Below are 25,830 nucleotides of genomic sequence, written 5' to 3'. Positions count from 1 at the left end.
ATCCCGTTCCCCGCCTGAATCATGGCAAATCCAGGTTCCCGTTTTACCCCCAGAACCCTGATTTTGAATTGCATGTTTTAGAGATTGAATAATTCTTAAAAATCAAATAGTTATAGACAATGTAATAGAATAACGATGACACGTGACGATTATGGTATAATTGACATTTTAGAACTGGGTGACATTGCGTTAGTGTTTGTGTCACGTGGTGGTTAGGAGATTAACACGTAATCACCTTTGGTAAATACAGATATACCAATCATTGGTTTGAGCATTGTGTGTTCTTGGTTTTTTCTGCTAATAAAATAAGATGATTTGGTTAGCTCGTCGTATCCGGATTTTTTTTGTGTGTGTGTGTGTGGGGGGGGGGGGGGGGGAGATGGAGGGGGAAGGTCCAGGAGTCATCGCGAGAGGAGGGGAAGCACAGGCCTTTTTGCGCCACCCCTGCCCCCCCCCCTCCTCCTCCTTGATCCACCACTGCGCTTATCTTTTTTATCCATTATGATGTCACCAGCCGTGTCACGTGACTTGGCCCTTGTGATAGGGTGGGCACCCCGAGTTCTCTAGACAATTATAGTTTCTATAGATGAGCATGCTCTTACACTCCAAATGAGTTAAATGGTGGGGACCGCCTTGGTTTTCTACAGATTGTCTGTATAATCTTTCTTGCCTATATTCTGTTTGGCCATGTCTTTTGTGGAAACCAGCCCTTGTGTTGTTTCAGACTTTTTAGAGGTGCAAAGGCCATATAGCAAAAGGACAAGGATATGCAGTCAATTACCAGTCGTTCTTCTTACCCGGAGTTCCTGTGGTTAGTAACTTTGTTGTGATCCTCCAGGTCCTTTTCCATGGCCTAAAAACACAATGTCCGCTCCACATTGTTGGAAACTTCAAGGCCTACTGACTTTGGTCAGCGGTAACTGAATTTGACTTGTAGAGTGTGGGACTTGAAATAAGGAGGGTAGGTTTCTGTTTTTAGTCTATATGTTATTTTTTTGTCTGCTATTTTTTTACTTAGGAGTGAATGGGTTCAACAATAAAAAAAAAAAAAAGACTTGAAAAAAAAGGCCAATGGACTGGGATCAAACCCGGCCTAAAGAAAATAGGAAACCATACATTCGGATTCCCCAATAGATATGGCAGCTAATTGCTTTTACGGAAGGCTGTAAAGCACCAAAGGCCCCAAGCACCGATATTTTCTGCGAATTGCTGTACAACGCTCTTGCAACCCGCGCATTAATGGGGAGACAATAACCAGAATGTTTCGAAGACTTAGTTTGCACCTCAAAACTCACAACCCAAATCTACTCACCATTATTACATAATGCATGAAAAAACACAAACATGAGCTAGCTTGTGACTCCGACTTTAATTCCTTAGGTTTCGTTTTGCTTGTTCTACACATTCAATAAGGATAATTTGACATTTTCTTCGATGCATTTGGACGGATTTTTCCCGCGAATTTCGCGCGTTTTTTGCTGCTAGCTTAGGAAATCACGCGCAAGTGCTCATGGACAGGGTGTCAACCCCCCCCCCCCCCTAGAGCTATTCCATCTTGCTCATACCGCCTTCATGACTAAGATCATCTGCGCGCCATCACGACGCGCGGCGGTTGATAATATGCTTTGACGAAGTGCATCATGTGAAGGGTGTCAACCCCCCCCCTCCCCCTAGTATTTTTCGATATACTCGCAGCTCGATTTTTTCAGAAACTGAAAATGCTCGGTCTTGCATAAACGGGGTGCTCGCCAAACACCCAAGGGGGTGTCGGGGGCACTTGGCGTTTGGAACTTCCAGTCTTGGGCTTCCTGTGGTTGAGTAGTCAGCTAATTAGCCAGCGGATAGATCAGTAAATTATGCGCATAGCGTTTGAGTTTTGGCGCGCAGCAAATATGGCGGAAAAGTGAACGATAAAAACATCAAAACAAGTTTAAAAACATCACCACCGGCCCCAACACAAAATAATACAGCATGGTGGAAACTACAGAAATTGACCTGAACTCTCCTCCGAAGCTACTCTACGCTCTTTGTTGTAAAATTCTTGGAAAAGACACGGCCGCGAAAGGTAATGTCTGTCACAGCTCGTAAATTATCATGTTGTTGTTGACCCCTGGTTTTGAAGAAATCGCATATCGAGAAAATGTTTTTGTCTCATAGATGCACAAGTTTCGGAGCATTTTCAGTACGCTCTTCGAGTTGTTGGAAGGTATGTTACTATGTTGTATGTTGTTATGGTTTGTTTTACCAGGCATATTAGTGCGATACATACAAGAATTTAGAAAATACGACATCCTCCCCTCCCAATTAGACATATTCTAGGTGGTTTTAGATAATATTATTATAGTTCACTTCTTGTTTGGTTTCCGGTGTTGTTAATGTTTGGGATATTGTCCAAATTTCAGCCGCATGGAGTCTGCAGTAGGGAATGATGAATTTCGAGTGGTAGAGAGAGTCAAAAGAAAATGTAAGCGAGCTTTTTTAATCCGACGATTACCTATTACCGGACACATAAAAACACAATAAAGGACTTGCGCTAAGAGATCACATGACTGTTTGGGTGGCAAACTAGCGCGCGCTCAGGCGTTTAGGGAGCGGTCATTAATTACTGGGGGGGGCAAGTATGTAGAGGGGGGCTACGTTTTTTGGGTGCCAATTTAGGGGGTCGCATTTTTGGGGGCTGTCACTAAAGGGGGGGTCAAATTTTTTGGCGCTGATTTAAGTCTGGTTTTAATATACAGCCGAAGCTCTCTGAGCAACCGCTCTCTTAAGCGACCAGCCCTGATAACGACCACGATCACGAATCACCGATTGAATTGTCACACAAACTCTGTAATTCTAAGCTCTCATAAGCGACCAACTTATTGGTGCGACCAGCTCCGTTAACGACCACAATTTCAAAACACCAACTGAGATTTTCTTTTATTTTTAAGCTCTTGTAAGCGACCACAATGATATTTGGCTTTACAACATCAGTCAACACCTGATAAACATCATATCCAATGCATGCTGAAATCACTTATAAGGCAGAAATGTTGTTATGTTTCACAAAAGCTGCCTTTCCAGTCGGCAACTATTAAAGAATTCCATAATTTTAATTTTCTAAATTTAATTTCAACCATTTATTTGTCTCCAAAAAATGTGTGAATTCAAGGAATCTCTAGTCCACTACCATTATCACAATAACTTTTAGATTCCATTTTAATTAAGCTCCCGTAAGCGACCAACACCTATTGTTCAAGTTTTTGGCGCCCAGTGGTCGCTTGTGGGGCCACCCAAACGGTCAGATGATCTCTTAGCATAAGTCCCCTATTATGGATAGAATTTAGCATGACACTTGCAAGTAAATTTGTTATTGGTGTATTTTTTTCTTAAAAAGAATTTTGATTTTCAAAATTGAAATATATCAAATAGCCAGAGAGTGCTAGCTGTAAAACTTTAAAAGTAAACCATGTTTTGGTTGCAAGAAATCTTAGCACAAACCAAGAGTTTCTTTTAAATAATTTACCATGCCTTGCCATTTTTAGTGGTCAAGGAGAACAGAGAATTAGACGCTGCTATTTTCTCAGAGTTGTACAGGAAACTTGCATCACAGGTAAATAAAGCACTTTATGTGTCATATCATATCATATCATATGTAAGAGTTAATTCCCGAGAGCCGAGGCAATAAGTGATATACATCCCAAGGTCCTCAGGCAGATAAGCTTGTTGCCGAAGGCTCAAGGTAATTAACTGACTTATTACAGATTGACAAAGGTTTCCACACAAACATGTGTCTCAGAATCTTTATCTTTGAAATTGAACCCTGATTGAACAAAGAGTGATGTGGAGGATTCAAATGCCATTAGCATATATATCGAAAAGTTATTTCTACTGTAATTTCTAAGGCAATCAAAAAGGAAAACTGTTAACAATCAACCACATCGGTATATGCTAAATAGTCACGAAAACTATTTCATCCTTGAAAACAAAGACCTTTGGTACCTTAATTGTACCAAAAACAAAGAAGACATGTCAATGTCATATACAATTATCTATAATAGGGGGTAGTCTTTGGTTCTTTATTTGTAGGAAATAACAATCATGCAATAAGCAAGCAATTTCCTTTACAAAAGGAGCGTTTGAATGAGATTTGTTGCACCCTTTAGTATGCATAATGCTTGTAATTTTCTGAGATGGAGAGCGACAAAAACATGGCCGAACTGACAAAGAATAAGTTTTCGGAAGCTGAACAGTTTCTTCCGGATTTCGATCCTGTTGGGACGATCCTGTTGGGACGATCCTTGGAGGCGATATAGACGGGATTAAACAAAGGAAAACAAGGAACAAGAACCTGTAATATTATGATTCTAAGTGAAGAAGAATTCGAGAAGAGAAAGGACGACAAGCTACAACAGAATTCCAGAGAACACGAAAACCAACACGTGTGGGCTGTTCGTACCTGATAAGGCCTGTAAGAAATTAATTTTTGAAGGTTGTCATTTTATGGTCCAATAGATTTTGAAAAATTGTAAATTTAAAGTACCATGTGGTAGGGTTTTGATATTCAGCATGGAAGAGAGCAGGTAGTAAATTGATTTAATTGCTCATTAGAAATGCAAGAAATGAATGAGTGCTTCCCCGGGATGTATCTATGTACATCCCTTGCATTTATAATGAGCAGGTCAATTCATCAGCCCCGCTCTTCCCTGCTGAATGTCAAATCCCTCCCCGGGCTCTTAGCTACTTGCTTATTAATGAGGTTTGTATGTGAAATAAAGCCCTACAGAAAACAATGGAAACCGTGTCAATCATGTAATAACATATATCATATCATATCATAAGATGTTTTCTAGCCTGATGCTTCCTTTTTTGAAGGCAGCTCCATTTAAAGCTATCAAATAAGATTGATTTTTTTCTTTTAGGCTGTGATGACCAACAGATGGGGGATATTGTGCTTTTTACTAAACATCAGTGAGGCGAAATCTAATGACAGCAGTCAAGTAAGTTACCCAATTATAAAAAAATACATACTCCATCAGTATAGCTACACACTGCTTCACACTGTCTACACTAAGGAGTTTGAGTTAGTATGTAAGCATTGCCACTGAAGATTGTGATGTACGCCTGCTCCCCAGCTCTTTTACATCGTGCGATGATAAGCACAACCATAACCTTTCTTCCTTTTCTAGAAAGATAAGGGATTCACAGTCAACAAGATCAGGTTTTCCTTTTGTGAATAAATGCAAGGAGGTCCGCAGATTTAGATCTAGCAGAACGAGTGTTCAAGAGGCTTAGTGTCATTGATGGCAGGGCGTGTCTTAAATCATTTTCAGGAACGTGGCGAATGTGTTTCAGGTTTCCTGTGTTGCGCGACATCGACTAAGGCCTTTGACAGCTGAGGCATTGTGTAGAGGTGCAGGAGCTTTGGAGTGTATTGCTTCCAGGGCCCGGATTTTGTTTAAAGACTAAATCACCCTTGAGAGGAGCGTTGAATTTAGCTATGGCGTTTGGCTGATAAACACACGGACACCTGTGTCTCCTAACGCGTGTCAATGTTCAGAATGTGGGTAGAAGTCGTCATTTGTAATGATCAGTATATACAATAGATTCCAGTGCCAAGTGAATGCCAACAATGAACTACCATTGTTGCCGTCAATATGCAAATCTGTGTCGATATTAAACAACGAGCAGTGAGAGACGAAACAAACAAACTCTCAGATTCCGGTGCAGATTGATTGAAATTCCACCATGGTGTACCCGATAGCTGCCATTTGATGTTAGCCAGAGATCCTTGTAGCTATTCTGATGAAAGAGCAGCCAAAATAGAGACAAAATGTTCAGAATACGCTGGTGGATTTAGCGTGTCTGCTCCTCATCCTTGCATGTGCAGTGTCTGTGAAGAACGGTACAATAGTTCCATGGTATAATGTGCCGAAAAGCAAGAGGACCAAAGTTTTAAACCAGGCTTGTCGATCACCTGTGTGCTGATAGGAAATGAAGCAGAATTGGGATTCTATTCAATGAAAACATCACTGTTAAGTGCGAGCTGAACAGGAGAGCTCGTTTGAGTATCTCAAAGTCACTGTAAAGTTCGAGAAATTCGATGCCAGTTACTATCTACCGACTACCATACTCTGAGCAGCACCCTGGAACTGTCAGCACCTTCATCGGAGAGTTTGCTACATTCCTTGAGTCCATTGTCCTTTCCCCAGAGCAACTCCTTCGGTGATTTCAACATGCATGTAGACAATCCTAACGCTGCTGATGCAACTAAATTCTTGGACCTCATCGAATCTATGAATCTCGCACAACATGTCAGCGGACCCATGCATGAGCATGGTCACACACTTGATCTTATACTAAGGGAAACTGACACTATTCTGCGGGGGGCGCCTGCTACTGGGCGGTTCTTTCCTGATAATGCTATTGCCAACTGCCAACTTAAATCTTCGAAGCCTTCATTCTCAGTCAAGTCTGTTACTTTTCGCAAGATAACACGCTGAAAAATGATTTATGCAGCAGCGAACTCCGCCCTACAACAGATTTCAATGGCATAGTGAAGAAGTACAATCAAACTCTATCAACACTGCTTGATAGTCATGCTCCAGTGAAGAGCAAAACCATCACTAACAGACCAAGACTGCCATGGTTCGGCGAAGACATAGGTGTCCCGCCATCAGGGCAAGATGTTAAGTCTTTAGTCACTCACGGTGACCACTTGTTTGAGTTATCCACGCCTAAGCTATGGAACAGCCTCCCTCTTAAAATTAGCAATATTACAAATATTTCAAACTTTAAAAACGCAGCTTAAAACTTTATTATTATTATTATTATTATTATTATTATTATTATTATTATTATTATTATTATTATTATTATTATTATTATTATTATTATTATTATTATTATTATTATTATTATTATTACTATTACTATTATTATTTGGTTTTGATGTGCAGGTTATCATGGCCTTGGGAAGTTTACTATTTAGTCAAGCCACAAATCTTAATCCAATTGCTCCTATAACACCCCATGCATAAAATCATGCCTGCTTATTAGCAGAAGATTGCATCTGAGTTTATGATATACATTAATGGGACCACTCTATGTCCCCCTTCTTCCCAGGTGCCATGGTACGAATACCCGCTTTTAACCAAAAACTCTATGTTTTACAGAAAACACAGACTGACCATTTCTTTGGGCATGGCCTACCCCTTGCATCGACCTCCACCCCAGCTACAGGGGTGCCACCTCTTCCTGGCTCCCGTGCTATATCTTTGGTTCACTCCTCCCACAGCAGCGGTTTTAGTAGCATTCAGTCAAGTGGTACACGCCCAGACTCGACCTTATCATCTGTAACCCCTGGCTATGGACATGCCGCACAGTCTGTCAGATTTGCTGACCAGGTGAGCTCGGGCACCTCCAAAATGGGATTCCGGGAAGATTCCTGGCATGACTCTAATTTCTATTGCCCACAGGTGTCAGTGAGAGGTGCAGAGGGCACTCAGCTGGCATCAATGGTGGCACAGTCTCTGGCTCTCTCACAACAGAAGCAATCAGGCTTTCAAGAGAGTCAAACACCCGGCCGACAAGCTGTTGCCAAGTTAATCAGTTACAGTGGTGACACAAAGAATAGTAAGTTATCGTTGATTTCTGTTTCTGTTATGTGTGGTTAAGTATTACATTTTTTTTTCTTTTTCTGTCCTGCTTGTATGTAGTGATAGTTCAGGGTTACAAAGAGGGTGAACCTGCAGTCAGGGATGGTAGGGGTTGAACTTAAGGTAGGGGGAGTAGCATGCAATAGCCCCTCAATACAGAATTTGCCCGATTATTTCACAATTTCTCTCACACAATATCTCGTATATAAAAAGGGTTTAAGTGAAGTGTATTGGAGTTGAGGGTGAAGGGGAAGACATAAGAGTATATAGGTACATTGTGTCAAATGTTGGTGGTGAAAGTGGCTTTATAGAGCTAGCATGTAGCATGGAAGATTATTATTTTCATTTTACTACCATAGCATCCTATGAAATCTCTGAAGCAGTCCTTCTCAGGGAAATTATCTACATTTTCCAAGGCATCGAGGGCACAATCATAAAACTAGATCCCACAACAGATGCGTATAGGATAAGTAACAATGTGGGTGTGCCCAAGTCAGTGCGTGACCTTGTCAACAAGCTTGGTGAGCTTGGCTGGCTCTATAGAAAAGTGAGGAAATACTTAGATGCACGTTCTGGTGACAGAGCGTTGGGTCTGGTTGGTCAAAGCTTCTGTGCTGCATTGCAACAGGAGCTATCTGAATACTACAGGTATGTGATACCATATGTGATATGACACTGCTCATACAGTTGATGTGGGGAGGGGAGGGACCAGTAGGTCATGGCTTGTAAAGTAAAGTCTGTGCAAGTGCTGGCCAGCACACTTTGTAAGTGTTGTCTTAAAGACCTGCTATGGTGGTATAACAGGACAAACTCTACTTCATGAGCTCATGTATGCATGCCTCTAATTTCTAATTCCTTGGCAGACTTATGGCGGTGTTGGAGGGGCAACAGCAGCTAAGTGACCAGGGCGTGGTGGGTGAAGGTGCCAGTGGGAGTTTAACCCTCAGGAGACTTGTGATATGGACATATGACCCTCTGTTACGCTTACGCACTCTGGCTGCTCTTGTTGATACATGTAAAGGTGAGAATAGATTACAAAGAATTGCCTGTTTAATTTGACAAAATCACTCAATGACCTGAGGATAACACCTCGACAGTAAAAATCTAACAATTGCCATTGTTTATGTTGTAGGAGGCAAAAAGACTGATATTTTTATAATACTAATGTTAATATTGTCAATGCTTCGAATTTCAATTTCTTTTTATTTGGTCCTAATTTTTAGCATTTTACATGGTGGAAAAAATCCAATTATTCATTCAATTTTTACTGAGTTCCATCATGCATAATAACAAGGATTCATTTGTTTTTATGATTTCAATGAAACCAATGAGTATAAGTAATTAAAATTTTGACCCCACTAGCTCTGTCTCCCTTGACAGTTTGGAGTTAGCAGGGCTCTACTAGGAATTAATTCAGTGTTAAACATGCAATTTTTTTTTCAGGAAAAAAGGGTGGAGCCTTGTTGTCGGCAATCCACACCTACATGCAGCATGGAGACCCATTTGTAAGGTCCCTTGTTAAGCATATGTTAAACTTGGTAAGTAAGTAAGCATCATCATAGAGCGATGTTTGCACATATTCGGAAATTACTCAGATTTGTTAGAAAATGGTAGCAAATATTATTTTATAATAATATAGATAAAAAATGAATAAAAATTAGGTAAAGTTTTGCACCACATTTATGTACTACATATATAAACTGTATAAGCCTATATCACTAGTTGCCTTATTTTTTTTGTAAACATACGGTATAAAATGTTATTTACTTGTTCTGTGTAAATTTACTTGTTCTGTGTAAATTTATAACACTTGTTGCCTAATTGCATTTAATTGTTCACAAACAGAATACATTTATGTGCTTGCAGTTCAATGTAAGCCTCTATCGCTTAGTGGCCTATTTGAATTTATTATTGACAGGTGGCCCGCCCAATCAGGACCATCCTTGACCGGTGGGTGTACGAGGGAGAGCTGGAAGACCAGTATCAAGAGGTAGGGTGTACTTGCATCTATAGGTAGTTGCTTTTGTTAGCAAAATAATTGGCTCATTAGTGCTGATTGCACACCATGTTGGCAAGTAGTTTGCCAACATTTATGTTATCATGGGGTCAGCAATGCTGGCTGATTTTGACGATATTTGAACTGGGCTTAAGGTAACATCAATCTGAATTGTCAAAAGAATATTTTATCCATGTTGCCTAAAGCATTATTGTTCCTTGTCTAGTTTTTCATTGAGGTTGACTACACTGTGCGTGACGAGCGGCTGTGGTTTGATAAGTACTCCTTAAGAAAACAAATGCTGCCTTCATTTATCCCAATCGATATGGCCACCAAGATACTTAACATTGGAAAATCAATCAACTTCATACGACATGTCTGCCAAGATCGCAGCCCCATAGGCACCAGTGGTGAACAATCTTTGGGCAGGACGAAATCAGAGGAGAACGCAGGTAGAAGTATAAAGAAGTTAATAAGTAGAAAATAGTTAATGTTGCTATCAAATATTCTTTTTAATTTTCTTTAGTGCAATATTATAACCTTTGACAGGTACTCTATTTCTTGAGGTGATTTACAATTAATCAAATGGATATATAAAATCTGATTTTTTTGCTTATATAATAGCTGCTGCTCAACTGACAGCAGATGAAGAGTTCAGTGGCCCTGCCCTCCAAGAGATGATTGACACTGCTTATAGCGTGACCAGTAAAAAGCTTTTAGAAATCCTCTTTACCAAATACCAGTTCCTGGACCATTTGAAGGTTGGTGTGACTGGGCAAGCACAATCAACCACCACACACTGGACAAACACAACCACATTCACTTTATATAGCCTTATTTGTTGTTCTGCCACTGCCTAGAATTCCAAATCCGTTTATTGGCTGGGAATACTGCATATTCAATCATTCCACCCTGAACAATCAATTTGACTGTTTGCAGTCATATGGTTTATGACTTGACAGCTGACTGACTACATGCTATTCCCGAATCAGACAAGGATTTTGAATTTTAGGAGGTCAAGCAACAATGTATTCGTCTTTAACCAGTACTGGACACTGTTTCACACACTGCTTCTCACACATTAAACCTGAAACTTAATAACTGTATAACAGAAACACTGACTGAGACCATCTGAGGTTTTGCAAAATTAGCATTTTTTTAAGCCAGTTCATGCCTGTTTTATAGGCCCTGAGACTTTATATGCTGCTTGGCCAGGGGGACTTTATCCGTCACCTTATGGACCTTCTGGAGTAAGTACTTTTAGTTACTAAATCCTAAGAAAAATATATTTTATCAAATAGAGTGTATTCTTGTCTTATTTATTCAAAATATTGTCTCTGCAATTATGAATTAAGATTATGGGGCAGAGATGGGCCACAACAAGAGATCTCAGGTCATATATAGGCTGTGTGACTTCAAAAAAATTATTTGAAAAATAAAGCATAAAGCATATTATGAAAAGAGGACAAAAGTTGGGTGATTGGCCAAGAACTGGGTGACCGGACATCCTGTATGGCACATACAATCCAGCATTACTTTCTTATATGTTTTATGTTGCAGACCAGACCTTGCAAAGCCAGCAAGTACACTGTACATGCACAATCTGACTGGGGTGATGGAGACAGCTATACGGGCTACTAACGCCCAGTATGAAAATCCCGAGATCCTCAAGCGATTAGATTGCAGGCTACTAGAGGTACATATCACCCTACTGATTAATAGAGACCTTCAAGAGATAAGACTTCAGGCAACTGAACAAGTATATATCATTCTTACTGATTAATAGAGACCTTCAAGAGACAAGACTTCAGGCAACTAAACAAGTATATATCATTCTTACTGATTAATAGAGACCTTCAAGAGATAACACTTCAGGCAACTGAACAAGTATATATCACCCTTACTGATTAATAGAGACCTTCAAGCAATAACACTTCAGGCAACTGAACAAGTACTATATATCATCCTTCCTGATTAATAGAGACCTTCAAGAGATAAGACTTCAGGCAACTGAACAAGTATATATCACCCTTACTGATTAATAGAGACCTTCAAGAGATAAGACTTCAGGCAACTGAACAAGTATATATCACCCTTACTGATTAATAGAGACCTTCAAGACATAAGATTTCAGGCAACTGAACAAGTATATATCACCCTTACTGATTAATAGAGGCCTTCAAGAGATAAGACTTCATGCAACTGAACAAGTATATATCACCCTTACTGATTAATAGAGACCTTCAAAAGATAAGACTTCAGGCAACTGAACAATTATATATCATCCTTACTGATTAATAGTGACCTTCAAGAGACAAGACTTCAGGCAACTGAACAAGTATATATCACCCTTACTGATTAATAGAGACCTTCAAGAGATAAGACTTCAGGCAACTGAACAAGTATATATCACCCTAACTGATTAATAGAGACCTTCAAGAGACAAGACTTCAGGCAACTGAACAAGTATATATCATTCTTACTGATTAATAGAGACCTTCAAGAGACAAGACTTCAGGCAACTGAACAAGTATATATCACCCTTACTGATTAATAGAGACCTTCAAGAGATAAGACTTCAGGCAACTGAACAAGTATATATCACCCTTACTAATTAATAGAGACCTTCAAGAGATAAGACTTCAGGCAACTGAACAAGTATATATCACCCTTAATGATTATAGAGACCTTTAAGAGATAAGACTTCAGGCAACTGAACAAGTATATATCACCCCTTACTGATTAATAGAGACCTTCAAGAGATAAGACTTCAGGCAACTGAACAAGTATATATCACCCTTACTGATTAATAGAGACCTTCAAGCGATAAGACTTCAGGCAACTGAACAAGTATATATCACCCCTTACTGATTAATAGAGACCTTCAAGCAATAAGACTTCAGGCAACTGAACAAGTAGATATCACCCCTTACTGATTAATAGAGACCTTTAAGAGACAAGACTTCAGGCAACTGAACAAGTATATATCACCCTTACTGATTAATAGAGACCATTAAGAGAAAAGACTTCAGGCAACTGAACAAGTATATATCACCCTTACTGATTAATAGAGACCTTCAAGCGATAAGACTTCAGGCAACTGAACAAGTATATATCACCCCTTACTGATTAATAGAGACCTTCAAGCAATAAGACTTCAGGCAACTGAACAAGTATATATCACCCTACTGATTAATAGAGACCTTTAAGAGATAAGACTTCAGGCAACTAAACGAGTATATGTCACCCTTACTGATTAATAGAGACCTTCAAGCAATAAGACTTCAGGCAACTGGACAAGTAGATATCACCCCTTACTGATTAATAGAGACCTTCAAGAGATAAGACTTCAGGCAACTGAACAAGTATATATCACCCCTTACTGATTAATAGAGACCTTCAAGAGATAAGACTTCAGGCAACTGAACAAGTATATATCACCCCTTACTGATTAATAGAGACCTTCAAGAGATAAGACTTCAGGCAACTGAACAAGTAGATATCACCCTTACTGATTAATAGAGACCTTTAAGAGATAAGACTTCAGGCAACTGAACAAGTATATATCACCCCTGACTGATTAATAGAGACCTTCAGGGATACTTTTATGCTGAACAAGTATATATCACCATTACTGATTTATAGAGACCTTCAAGCAATAAGACTTCAGGCAACTGAACAGATATATATCACCCTTACTAATTAATAGAGACCTTCAAGCGATAAGACTTCAGGCAACTGAACAAGTATTTATCACCCTTACAAATCTCCTTAAGAGATTTGACTGGAGGTACCCTAGCTAGTCAACCCAAACAAGCAAGAACAAGGGATTTTACATGTCTTTTTTTTCCAAGTATCACATTGTGATTTTATCGACAAAGCTGTGCTGTACATGATCAATAATCATCAAAACCATAAAAACAGCATTTTATTTCAAGTTTAACTTGTTTTGGACAATCAAATGTTAAGTATTGACATGCACATTTTGGCATGCCATTGCATTTGTAGTTTGTTGCCTGGTTCTTATTTAAAGCATTAAAGTGGTGATTACCTAGTGGTTCTGGATGTGTTAGAGTTAGTCTTATACGACCATGAGCATGACTGAGTATACTTTGTTGTCTATGATAGAGGCTGTTGGGTTCTTAAAGGGTTTTTAAATGTTACCCTGATCACTACTAAATTTGTTGTTATCTGTGCTAGGTGTCCCCAGGTGATACCGGATGGGATGTGTTCAGTTTAGATTATCATGTTGATGGTCCAATCAGCACGGTGGGTATATCACCAATTACCAAACCAAATATTTGTGTTATTGATCAGCACCGCTAAAGAAATGTCATCTGAAGGGAAACCTGACCATTACCTCTGTACTTTATTATCAGGTCTTCACTTCAGAATGCATGATCCACTACCTGAGGATTTTCAACTTCCTGTGGCGGGCTAAACGGATGGAGTATTCCCTCACAGGCATATGGAAAGCTCAAATGGAAAACAGTCGCCTTATTGAGACAATCCCTGGTATGTGCCTCCCATAACTCAGTAAAGCATTGTTTTTGAAGGCCATTTGCACCGCTCCGGCACAATATAGAGTCACACAAAGCACCTATTTCAGCTTCTTCAAGAGAGCAACTAAGCTATTGTTAAAGCAACGTATAACTTGATGATTATCCTAAAGTTTTGTTTTAAAGAGACTGTTGTGTTTTTTTAAAGTAAACAGTACCTGAAGTGGCTGATCGAGATTCTTTTAAAAGAGATTTTCAGTTAGTTACACCCTGTTATCGTTTTCAGACAAATTATTATGACAAATTATGCGGCGAAATCCCATCTAGAATAAAAGTTTTATCTTTCATTTACCCCAATTCAATCGTAAATAACACATAACCTCAAATTTTCCAATGGATGCTGGCAGAGATGAAAAAGTGGCAGCTGACAGATTTATTTAATCTTGAGGAATAGTGACCTGAGATTATTATGAAACAACCTCTTATTGTGTTGTGTCCTTGTCCATGATCATGTAGAATTATCGCCAATACTTCACCAGTGTCATACTCTGGGCTCCGAGATGGTCCACTTCATCCATCAGATGCAGTACTACATCGCCTTTGAGGTACACCTATCAGTGTGACTTTACCCTATCAGTATGACATTACCCTTACCCTATCAGTATGACATTACCCTATCAGTATGACATTACCCTATCAGTGTGACATTACCCTATCGGTGTGACATTACCCTATCAGTGTGACATTACCCTATCAGTATGACATTAACCAATCAGTATGACATTACCCCATCAGTATGGCATTACCCTATCAGTATGACATTACCCTATCAATATGACATTAACCTATCAGTATGACATTACCCTATAAGTATGGCATTACCCTATCAGTATGACATTACGCTATCAGTATGACACTACCCTATCAGTATGACATTACCCTTACCCTATCAGTATGACATTAACCTATCAGTATGACATTACCCTATCAGTATGACATTGCCCTATCAGTATGACATTACCCTATCAGTGAGACATTACCCTATCAGTATGACATTACCCTATCAGTATGTCATTACCCTATCAGTATGACATTACCCTATCAGTATGACATTACCCTATCAGTATGACATTACCCTATCAGTATGACATTACCCTACCAGTATGACATTACCCTACCAGTATGACATTACGCTATCAGTATGACATTACCCTATCAGTATGACAATAACCTATCAGTATGACATTACCCTATCAGTATGACATTACCCTATCAGTATGACATTACCCTATCAGTATGTAATTACCCTATCAGTATGGTATTAACCCACCGATATGACATTACCCTATCAGTATGACATTACCCTATCAGTATGACATTACCCTATCAGTATGACATTACCCTATCAGTATGTAATTACCCTATCAGTATGACATTACCCTATCAGTATGACATTACCCTATCAGTATGACATTACCCTATCAGTATGACATTACCCTATCAGTATGACATTACCCTATCAGTATGACATTACCCTATCAGTATGACATTACCCTATCGGTGTGACATCACCCTATCGGTGTGACATCACCCTATCAGTATGACAATACCCTATCAGTATGACAATACCCTATCAGTGTGACATTACCCTATCAGTGTGACTTTACCCTATCAGTATGACATTACCCTATCAGTATGACATTACCCTATCAGTGTGACATTACCCTACCAGTGTGACATTACCCTATCAGTATGACATTACCCTATCAGTATGGCATTACCCTATCTGTGGACATTACCCTATCAGTATGACATACCCTATCAGTATTACATTACCCTATCAGTATGACATAACCCTATCAGTATGACATTACCCTATAAGTATGACATTACCCTATCAGTATGTCATTACCCTATCAGTGTGACATTCCCTATCAGTATGACATTACCCTATCAGTGTGTCATTACCCTATCAGTATGACATTATCCTATCAGTATGACATTACCCTTAACCTATCAGTATGACATAACCCTATCAGTATGACATTACCCTATGAGTATGACATAACCCTATCAGTATGACATAACCCTATCAGTATGACATAACCCTATCAGTATGACATTACCCTATCAGTATGTCATTACCCTATCAGTATGTCATTACCCTATCAGTATGACATTACCCTATCAGTATGTCATTACCCTATCAGTATGACATTACGGTATCAGTATGACATTACCCTACCAGTATGACATTACCCTACCAGTATGACATAACCCTATCAGTATGTCATTGCCCTTTCAGTATGACATTACCCTATCAGTGTGTCATTACCCTATCAGTTTTACATTACCCTATCAGTTTGTCATTTCCCTATCAGTATGACATTACCCTATCAGTATGACATTACCCTATCAGTTTGACATAACTCTATCAGTATGACATTACCCTATCAGTGTGACTTTACCCTATCAGTGTGACATTACCCTATCAGTATGACATACCCTATCAGTGTGACATTACCCTATCAGTGAGACATTACCCTATCAGTATGACATTGCCCTATCAGTATGACATTGCCCTATCAGTATGACATTACCCTATCAGTGAGACATTACCCTATCAGTATGACATTACCCTATCAGTATGTCATTACCCTATCAGTATGACATTACGCTATCAGTATGACATAACTCTATCAGTATGACATAACCCTATCAGTATGACATTACCCTATCAGTATGTTATTACCCTATCAGTGTGACATTACCCTATCAGTATGACATTACCCTATCAGTGTGACATACCCCTATCAGTATGACATTACCCTATCAGTATGTCGTTACCCTATCAGTATGACATTATTCTATTAGTATGACATAACTCTATCAGTATGACATTACCCTATCAGTATGACATGACCTTATCAGTATGACATAACCCTATCAGTATGACATTACCCTATCAGTATGACATTACCCTATCAGTATGTCATTACCCTACCAGTGTGACATTACCCTATCAGTATGACATTACCCTATCAGTATGGCATTACCCTATCTGTGGACATTACCCTATCAGTATGACATACCCTATCAGTATTACATTACCCTATCAGTATGACATAACCCTATCAGTATGACATTACCCTATAAGTATGACATTACCCTATCAGTATGTCATTACCCTATCAGTGTGACATTCCCTATCAGTATGACATTACCCTATCAGTGTGTCATTACCCTATCAGTATGACATTATCCTATCAGTATGACATTACCCTTAACCTATCAGTATGACATAACCCTATCAGTATGACATTACCCTATGAGTATGACATAACCCTATCAGTATGACATAACCCTATCAGTATGACATAACCCTATCAGTATGACATTACCCTATCAGTATGTCATTACCCTATCAGTATGTCATTACCCTATCAGTATGACATTACCCTATCAGTATGTCATTACCCTATCAGTATGACATTACGGTATCAGTATGACATTACCCTACCAGTATGACATTACCCTACCAGTATGACATAACCCTATCAGTATGTCATTGCCCTTTCAGTATGACATTACCCTATCAGTGTGTCATTACCCTATCAGTTTTACATTACCCTATCAGTTTGTCATTTCCCTATCAGTATGACATTACCCTATCAGTATGACATTACCCTATCAGTTTGACATAACTCTATCAGTATGACATTACCCTATCAGTGTGACTTTACCCTATCAGTGTGACATTACCCTATCAGTATGACATACCCTATCAGTGTGACATTACCCTATCAGTGAGACATTACCCTATCAGTATGACATTGCCCTATCAGTATGACATTGCCCTATCAGTATGACATTACCCTATCAGTGAGACATTACCCTATCAGTATGACATTACCCTATCAGTATGTCATTACCCTATCAGTATGACATTACGCTATCAGTATGACATAACTCTATCAGTATGACATAACCCTATCAGTATGACATTACCCTATCAGTATGTTATTACCCTATCAGTGTGACATTACCCTATCAGTATGACATTACCCTATCAGTGTGACATACCCCTATCAGTATGACATTACCCTATCAGTATGTCGTTACCCTATCAGTATGACATTATTCTATTAGTATGACATAACTCTATCAGTATGACATTACCCTATCAGTATGACATGACCTTATCAGTATGACATAACCCTATCAGTATGACATTACCCTATCAGTATGACATTACCCTATCAGTATGTCATTACCCTATCAGTATGACATTACCCTATCAGTATGACATTACCCTATCAGTATGACATTACCCTATCAGTGTGACATACCCCTATCAGTATGACATTACCCTATCAGTATGACATTACCCTATCAATGTAACATTACCCTATCAGTGTGTCATTACGCTATCAGTGTGTCATTACCCTATCAGTATGACATTACCCTATCAGTATGGCATAACCCTATCAGTATGACATTACCCTATCAGTATGACATTACCCTATCAGTGTGTCATTAACCTATCAGTATGACATTACCCTATCAGTATGTCATTACCCTATCAGTATGACATTACCCTATCAGTGTGTCATTACCCTATCAGTATGACATTATCCTATCAGTATGACATTACCCTTAACCTATCAGTATGACATAACCCTATCAGTATGACATTACCCTATTAGTATGACATAACCCTATCAGTATGACATAACCCTATCAGTATGACATAACCCTATCAGTATGACATTACCCTATCAGTATGTCATTACCCTATCAGTATGACATTACCCTATCAGTGAGACATTACCCTATCAGTATGAAATTACCCTATCAGTATGTCATTACCCTATCAGTATGGTATTACCCCACCAGTATGACATTACCCTATCAGACTCCCAACTCTTCTCTCTGTAAATCCACTCTCCCCTAAAAATCCCCAGGCTCGTCGACTCTACAATTTCTCAAAATTTCTCCCTGCAGGTGCTTGAATGTTGCTGGGCTGACCTTAAGAAGCGTGTGACGGAGGCCAGCGATCTAGACCACATCATCGCGGCGCACGAGACTTTCCTGGACCAAGTCATTTCCAGATCTCTCCTGGATACCGAGTCTAAGGTAAGGGATGATATCTAACGCCAAAACTACAGGATTGTTAATCCACAAAAACGGGGTTGGCAAGGCAGTCAGTGTGGAGGAAAAGTTGTGAGGGCAATTTAAATACAGTTGCCTTTGGACTTTTGTTTCGAAATCTTTTTATTGTTTTGCGTTTAAACTTTAAGGAAGTCGTACTTCCTTCACGAAAAGGTATTATTTTCCCGCAAAAACAGAATGACGCTCGCATGCTCAATTTTTCCCCGCAGGGGTTGTTCTTGGACGTGTAAACCAACTGTTGACTAATAGGATACATAGAAAATGAATAATAAGTTCACCGACGGTATATTAGTTTCATTATTTTTAGTGATAGATGTTTTAATTGGCGAAATATCAGATGGCTTTTAAATGGCAGGAACACATATATTGATCATGTATGTCTATGTATACATGACTGCAAGACAATTCCTGTTGCACACTGGTGTGATAACGACATAGGTGCGCATGTTTTTTTCTCTTATGTCGTTGTGTCCATGTCGTTATGTCGAGCTTCTGCCTATATGTCGAACCATTCACACTTGAACATACGAACATAAGAGTGCTTGCCTATGTCGTTATGTCACTAGTGTGAACCAGGCATTGTGCCTCACCAAGTATTTGCAACCTTAGAGCATGCTGGCCCAGTTGCGGACCATCTTCGACCTGATCGTGCAGTTCCAGCACGCTCAGGACGAGCTTTACGCCGCCTCTGTCCAGGAAGTGGATTCCAGGAATAGACTGAGGGCCGCAGTGAACAGGAAGACTGATCAGGTAATCCCATATCAAATTAAGGTTGGACTCGGAGAATTCATGCGTCGTAACCCGCAGTGCTTCATGGGTATCAAATGGATAAGCTTATAAGCGTAAATAAAAACAAAACAAAGGTTTGTAAAGGATTCCAGTTGATGTGCCTGTTCATATTCACAAAGCTTTCAGAGACGAGTATTTAGCCATTTATACGTTACCCACGAAATGCCGCGGGTCACAAGATCCTCGAGAGCAAGCTTATAAAAAATAGTATACAAGACTTGTCATGCTCTTAGCAGACGTCTCTCTTTACGTTTTCCCGTGTCCCAGTTTATTTCACAATTTCCTAAAGGCATGGCTAAACTGGGAGACATGTAGTATGCGACATGTAGCGTGCGGCATGGGTCCTTGTAGCAGCAGCAAAGAAATGTTTCTCGGAAAGTTAAGAAACTTTTTTCGTGTTGCGCTCTACAAAATTGGTCGCGTACTACATGTTTTGGTAGTGGCTTTACTAGGAAACACTTAGGAGACATGTCGCGCGCTACATGTTTTGGTAGTGGCTAAGCTAGGAATCATTTAGGAGACATGTCGCGCGCTACATGTTTTTGGTGGTGGCTAAGCTAGAAATCATGTAGGAGACATGTCGCGCGCTACATGTTTTTGGTGGTGGCTAAACTAGAAATCATTAAGGAGACATGTCGCGCGCTATATGTCGCGCTCAACATGTCGCCTTGTTTAGCCAGGCCTTGAGGGTGTACTGACATCTGTTGCTAAGGAAAAGTGAATATAGCATAAGAGCCTTGTAGAAAGTCATAAGGGTCTGATATTTGCCAAGTGTGCTGACTATTATGATGACGTTACCCCGTGACATCATAATGTGACGTCATATATACAGATAAAAGCAAATATTTCAAGTAAAATTGCTCGAAAACAAATATTAAATACGTTTTATGAATCTTGAGGGATTAGTCCATTACGCCAAGCATGCGTTTTAGAAATGATTAAGTAATTGTTTTTTTATGATTTTTCAAAGGTCCTGAAATCCAGATTATTTGATTAACGCTAAATCCATGCTTGGCTATATGAAGAAGAGTTTAATAAAAAGGAATACAGAAAAATATTGCGTTTGAAAATAAATTTACAACAAAGCCCGCGCGTGCTTATTCGGCCTGCTCAGCCACACCGATATCTCACATTATGAATTTTAAGTGAAGTTTAAAAACAAATTCCAATAGTGTTTCGTGGTATTTACACTTTAAAGGAACGATATCCGTCATGTCATGATGAAAATGGAAAAAGTATTTAAAAATTCTGATACAGCGCGCGCTACTTTGAAATAAGTTTTCAGTGCGTGCGCGAGCGTTCGGTGTTTGCAGCGCGCGCAGGTAGTGAAAATTGAAAACTTTGGCTTCAAAAAGGTTGGCTTGACTAAATCTTCGCTGAATCTTCGTTTTTACAAAATATGGGAAATATTATCACCCGAAAAGGCTGAGATCAACTTAAAGTCAATTTTTGGGAACTTGAAATGCATATTTTAATTTCTTTTACTTCAGGAAAGCGTGCTGGAATGACGAATTCCGTATATGCGCGCGCTCAACGCCACCAGCGTAGCAACATCGTTACTGAGTAACACTAATGTCAGTACACCCTTAAGTATTGTCTAAATATAGCGCTTGTAGCCTTGGGTAACAGAAACCTACCTGTTGGCGAAGGAAAGCTTCTAATGCTTCACCTTTGGGATACCTGATAAAACTTGAAGGTGTAATTGTTTTGCAGGGCGACTGGGGTATGACAGATCAAGACGAAGAAGAAGACCGCAAGCGCTCAGTGCACTTTGTAGATCACATCATCCCAGAGATCAAGGCCCACATCCGAGTTTTATACCAGTCATACCAGGTGAATAACTCACACACATAACGCTGATAGGCGGAATCTAGCCATGCGAACATTGTTATTCACCTCTTCAGGTGAGATGAAATTTGATATGCTTTGTAGCCATGTGAGCATTAATACTTTCACCTCCTCGTCCCATGATAATTACTACTTATGATCATTGATGTTTACCTCTCTTTACTTTGAATAAGCATAATTCAAGCCAGCTCTCCGCTTACACCTGCGCTGGTCACATTCCGTAGTTACGAGGACAAACGCATCTGCCTCCCCCTCCTCTCTCCCCCAATCTTCTTATAACAAATACAAGGGACTGAGGTCTGTCTCCACGAAATATTACCTAGCTAAGGCCACGTTTCTTATAATATCACTCCCGTGCCTGTTTGGTGTTGTAGGACATGGTCCAGAAGTTCCTGATGATGTTGACGAGCCATCAAGATGTCAGTCTCCGGTTTCTCAGCTTCCGTCTCGACTTTAACGAACACTACAAGACCAAGGAACCCAAACTGACGTCCCCGCTGACGCATCGGTTCAGCAAGAGATATAAGAAGGTCGACAACTAGCTTGCGGTTCAGCTAAAGTTTCGACACATGATACGTCTACACATGATACGTGTTGCCCGACGCGTGCAACCCTGTAAATGACCACGTGCTTTGTCTAGACGGACTCGTGCGGAGTCTATTTGAACACGTCATATCTCTAGCTGATCACGTGCTGTCTCTAGATGGATTCGCGCCGCGTCTAGTTAAACACGTCAAATCTATAGCTGATCACGTGATATGTCTAGATGGGCTCGTGCCTCGTCTAGATGAACACGTTATATCTATAGCTGATCACGTGATATGTCTAGATGGACTCGTGCCTCGTCTAGATGAACACGTTATATCTCTAGCTGATCACGTGCTGTCTCTAGATGGACTCGCGCCGCGTCTAGTTAAACACGTCAAATCTATAGCTGATCACGTGATATGTCTAGATGGACTCGTGCCTCGTCTAGATGAACACGTTATATCTATAGCTGATTACGTGATATGTCTAGATGGACTCGTGCCTCGTTTAGATGAACACGTTATATCTCTAGCTGATCACGTGCTGTCTCTAGATGGACTCGCGCCGCGTCTAGATGAACACGTTATATATCTATCTGTTCACGTGCTATGTCTGGATAGACTCCTGTCACGGCCGATTGGACACGTCCGATCTCTGGATAATCAAGAAACTTTGTGTGTACATAGAGTGAAGTGTACCCTGTTTTCCGAGGCCGAAAGTAGCTTTACCTACCCCCTTTTCGGGTAAAAAGTAAATAAAAAGTCTTTCCAGAGTAAGTTAAGTGACTCTGAAATCGGAATTTTTGAAAGTATAACTTTTATTGCACAATAACTTGCAGCAACACTAGGGTGGAAAAATTGATAGCTAGTAGTACTTTGAAGTTTTTTGCAAAGGACGAAAAATAATAATAAAAGACAACAGCAGAAAATAATTACATTACAACATGGCATTAGTGTTTTCGTGTCAGAGGTCCCCCGTATTACATGGCGTATTACAGGCGGTGTATGTCTCAGAATCCCCAACAGTACATAGCTTTGGCGTTGTTGGGAGGGTAATCTAGGTTGTCCTGTGTCACGAATGTTCAGTTTGATTGAGTTGGTATTCGTGTCAGAGGTCCCCCGTATTACATGGCTTAAGCGTTGGTTATGGGGTATGCCATCTGGATGTGTGCACGTCTCAGAGTCCCCCGTAGTACATTGCATTAGCATTGATTATGGGATAAGCCATCTGGACGTGTGCACGTCTCAGAGTCCCCCGTAGTTCATGGCTTTAGCGTTGGTGATGGGATAAGCCATCTGGCAGTATATTCGTCTCAGAGCCCCCCGTAGTATATAGCATTAGCGTTGATTATGGAAGGCTCCCGGGTGGCATCTATGACCCTGTATTCTGCTGATCGTTTTGTGTGATGATACTCTTGCTCCAGGACGTTTTCACACACCTGAAAGTGAGACAGTCATCCATAAAATACTACATATAGCCGAGTACGAATCCCCTTCCACCTACTTTGTCTCCTGAACTCCGTCCGTGGACAGGCAAAGATGATGGATAAGGAACGATCCAGTTAGTATGGTGTTACCCAAGACGATAACATTTTTGAAGCTCTAAAACGCTCCGCTTTGAATACCGTAATTGCTCGAAAAGCGCCTCCCCGATTAAACGCCCCGTCTAAACGCGTTACACTCAATAGATTTCGCTGACGAGGAGGCCTTCTACTCTAAAGAAGGGTGTAACCATGAGTGACAGTCACGCATTTATGGTGAGGACTGGCACTACTTTCATTCAGACAACTAGACAGACCAAGCTCCCGCTACCTCCCCTCCCCTTCCCCCCTCCCCTCTCCTCCCCTCCCCTCTCCTCCCCTCCCCTCCCCTCTCCTCCCCTCTCCCCTCTCCTCCCCCTCCCCTCCCCTCCCCTCACCCCCCCCCCCCTCACCTAACTTACCTGTGGTAGATGTTGGCCTTGGAAGATCTTCGCAAAGAAAAATTTGACGAAGCTTCCTCGAAAGGCAACGTTAAGCACAAGCAATAGGCTGTCCCAGCCATTCTTCCCATCGATGTGTTGGCCTTTGACCACCGAGATACTTAACGCCACCAAGGCCGTGTCGTACAGAAACATGCCAAGATTACGCGCTAAATAGGACACAAGAACCAGTCGATACAGCGCACAGAACAACCGCTGCCACTTGTCTTGACAAGGAAACCTGCTTTCTACCCAGCGGAGATAGGTCTCTCGTGCGATGAAATTAATAGCCGAGGCAAAAAATGTGAGAAGAAAAGTTTCAAATATGAGTCCGATTCCAAGAGCGGATAATCGAACATTCTGGTCTGTCTTTGTTTCTATCAAGTCCACATAGAGCACAGAAATGATGTACGTAAAACACAGTAAGAACCACACCCAGAAATGTCCAATGCGTAATATAGCACAGAAAAAGTTCTTGCCGTGGAATAACTTCCATCGCAATATCACCAAGAGTAAAGCGAAAGTGTTCACGGCCTCCAAGATTGCACCATAGGTGTTCAGGTTTGCGCTCAGTTTTGGAGGAAGCAGATTCGTATGGCCGCATTTTTCAACTGGCAGAGAGTGATACACACATTTTCCTGCTGGAACGTAGTTTAGAACATCAAGTATAATTCTGACTATCACCAAAAAGAGCTGGAAGATACCGAGAACTCTAATCATCCTTGCTTGCTCGGTGGAACTTCGTGTTGCGTGACGGCGTGACGACTAGGAAAGTGGGAATTCCGAGAAATCATGTGATGGTTTCGAATGTCTATGACGTGAAGTATTTATTGTTACTTGTGTAGACAATGTTATGTGTACAGCTGTAGTCGTCAACTCGTCATGGCGGCAGTACTTTTATCACTCGGTGTATTATTTGCGTTGCTATTCATGAGTAGAATAAGCCTAACACTCTTATTTCTCATCCCTTCGCTAGTGTGCATCGACAAAAATCGAACTATCGATAACTGCGAAAGAGAGATCTTTTCTCAAGATGTACAAGACGATATTGACCTTGGTGGAACGCTTCTCGAAATGTCCAGCACAATTCTCGCCATTTTGACTATTTTCACATGGAGCCGTTTCTTTGTGATTCGATTCTTGTCCGTTCTACCGCGTTTGGCGTGTTTCTGGTTTTGGGTTGCCATGATAATAGTGACTGCTCTCTCCGTATACTCGTTGGATTTTCGCAGTGGTCATGTTGTGCTGGGTTTATGTCTATTGCTTGAGATTTCATCACTTGCCATCTTGTGCTGTGCGCTAAGATTTATTCACAAGAAAACGGTGCAGCGCTCCATTGAACTTGCGTTTCCCGTGGACCGGATGTACGCTTACCTATTGTACCTGCTCTACATAGCCACAC

The 25,830-nt window shown here is 40.4% G+C and overlaps 2 protein-coding genes across 3 annotated transcripts; one reads left to right on the top strand and one right to left on the bottom strand.

Annotated features, from left to right (window-relative positions):
- Window positions 1-1,850: 1,850 nt before the first annotated feature.
- Window positions 1,851-23,408, top strand: LOC5504856 (gamma-tubulin complex component 3 homolog). Of its 2 annotated transcripts, XR_007313728.1 has the most exons (23): window positions 1,851-2,065; window positions 2,158-2,206; window positions 2,403-2,464; window positions 3,525-3,592; window positions 4,902-4,979; window positions 7,155-7,385; window positions 7,458-7,614; window positions 7,997-8,285; window positions 8,501-8,658; window positions 9,081-9,175; window positions 9,556-9,627; window positions 9,860-10,085; window positions 10,258-10,394; window positions 10,819-10,883; window positions 11,194-11,329; window positions 13,834-13,902; window positions 14,013-14,148; window positions 14,649-14,737; window positions 19,137-19,268; window positions 19,914-20,054; window positions 21,807-21,926; window positions 22,316-22,565; window positions 22,755-23,408. XR_007313728.1 is itself a non-coding variant. In XM_048732596.1 (22 exons), the coding sequence occupies exons 1-22, from the start codon at window positions 1,972-1,974 to the stop codon at window positions 22,481-22,483; spliced, it is 2,772 nt and encodes a 923-aa protein (XP_048588553.1). In that variant the 5' UTR covers window positions 1,851-1,971; the 3' UTR covers window positions 22,484-23,408. The 2 variants fall into 2 exon arrangements, 1 of the variants encoding a protein (XP_048588553.1); XM_048732596.1 differs by having other exon boundaries at window positions 22,316-23,408.
- On the bottom strand, window positions 23,269-25,735 carry LOC116612466. The gene is made up of 2 exons (XM_032373192.2): window positions 24,411-25,735; window positions 23,269-23,907 (listed from the first exon to the last, which is right to left on the bottom strand). The coding sequence occupies exons 1-2, from the start codon at window positions 25,146-25,148 to the stop codon at window positions 23,782-23,784; spliced, it is 864 nt and encodes a 287-aa protein (XP_032229083.1). The 5' UTR covers window positions 25,149-25,735; the 3' UTR covers window positions 23,269-23,781.
- Between the last annotated feature and the right edge of the window lie 95 nt (window positions 25,736-25,830).

This window comes from Nematostella vectensis, chromosome 9, assembly GCF_932526225.1.
Source record: "Nematostella vectensis chromosome 9, jaNemVect1.1, whole genome shotgun sequence".
Lineage (NCBI taxonomy): Eukaryota > Metazoa > Cnidaria > Anthozoa > Actiniaria > Edwardsiidae > Nematostella > Nematostella vectensis.
The sequence above is the reverse complement of the archived record's forward strand: the minus strand, read 5'-3'. Positions and strand labels throughout refer to the sequence as shown.

What these genes read in the sequence shown, in the direction of transcription:
- LOC5504856 (XM_048732596.1), top strand. Translation starts at nt 1,972, where the DNA reads ATGGTGGAAACTACAGAAATTGACCTGAACTCTCCTCCGAAGCTACTC. An exon ending in TGGAAGACCAGTATCAAGAG is followed by an intron (nt 9,628 to 9,859) that starts GTAGGGTGTACT and finishes TTCCTTGTCTAG; the next exon opens with TTTTTCATTGAGGTTGACTA. An exon ending in TTTTATACCAGTCATACCAG is followed by an intron (nt 21,927 to 22,315) that starts GTGAATAACTCA and finishes TTGGTGTTGTAG; the next exon opens with GACATGGTCCAGAAGTTCCT.
- LOC116612466 (XM_032373192.2), bottom strand. Translation starts at nt 25,148, where the DNA reads ATGATTAGAGTTCTCGGTATCTTCCAGCTCTTTTTGGTGATAGTCAGA. An exon ending in AAGGCCAACATCTACCACAG is followed by an intron (nt 23,908 to 24,410) that starts GTAAGTTAGGTG and finishes TCTCACTTTCAG; the next exon opens with GTGTGTGAAAACGTCCTGGA.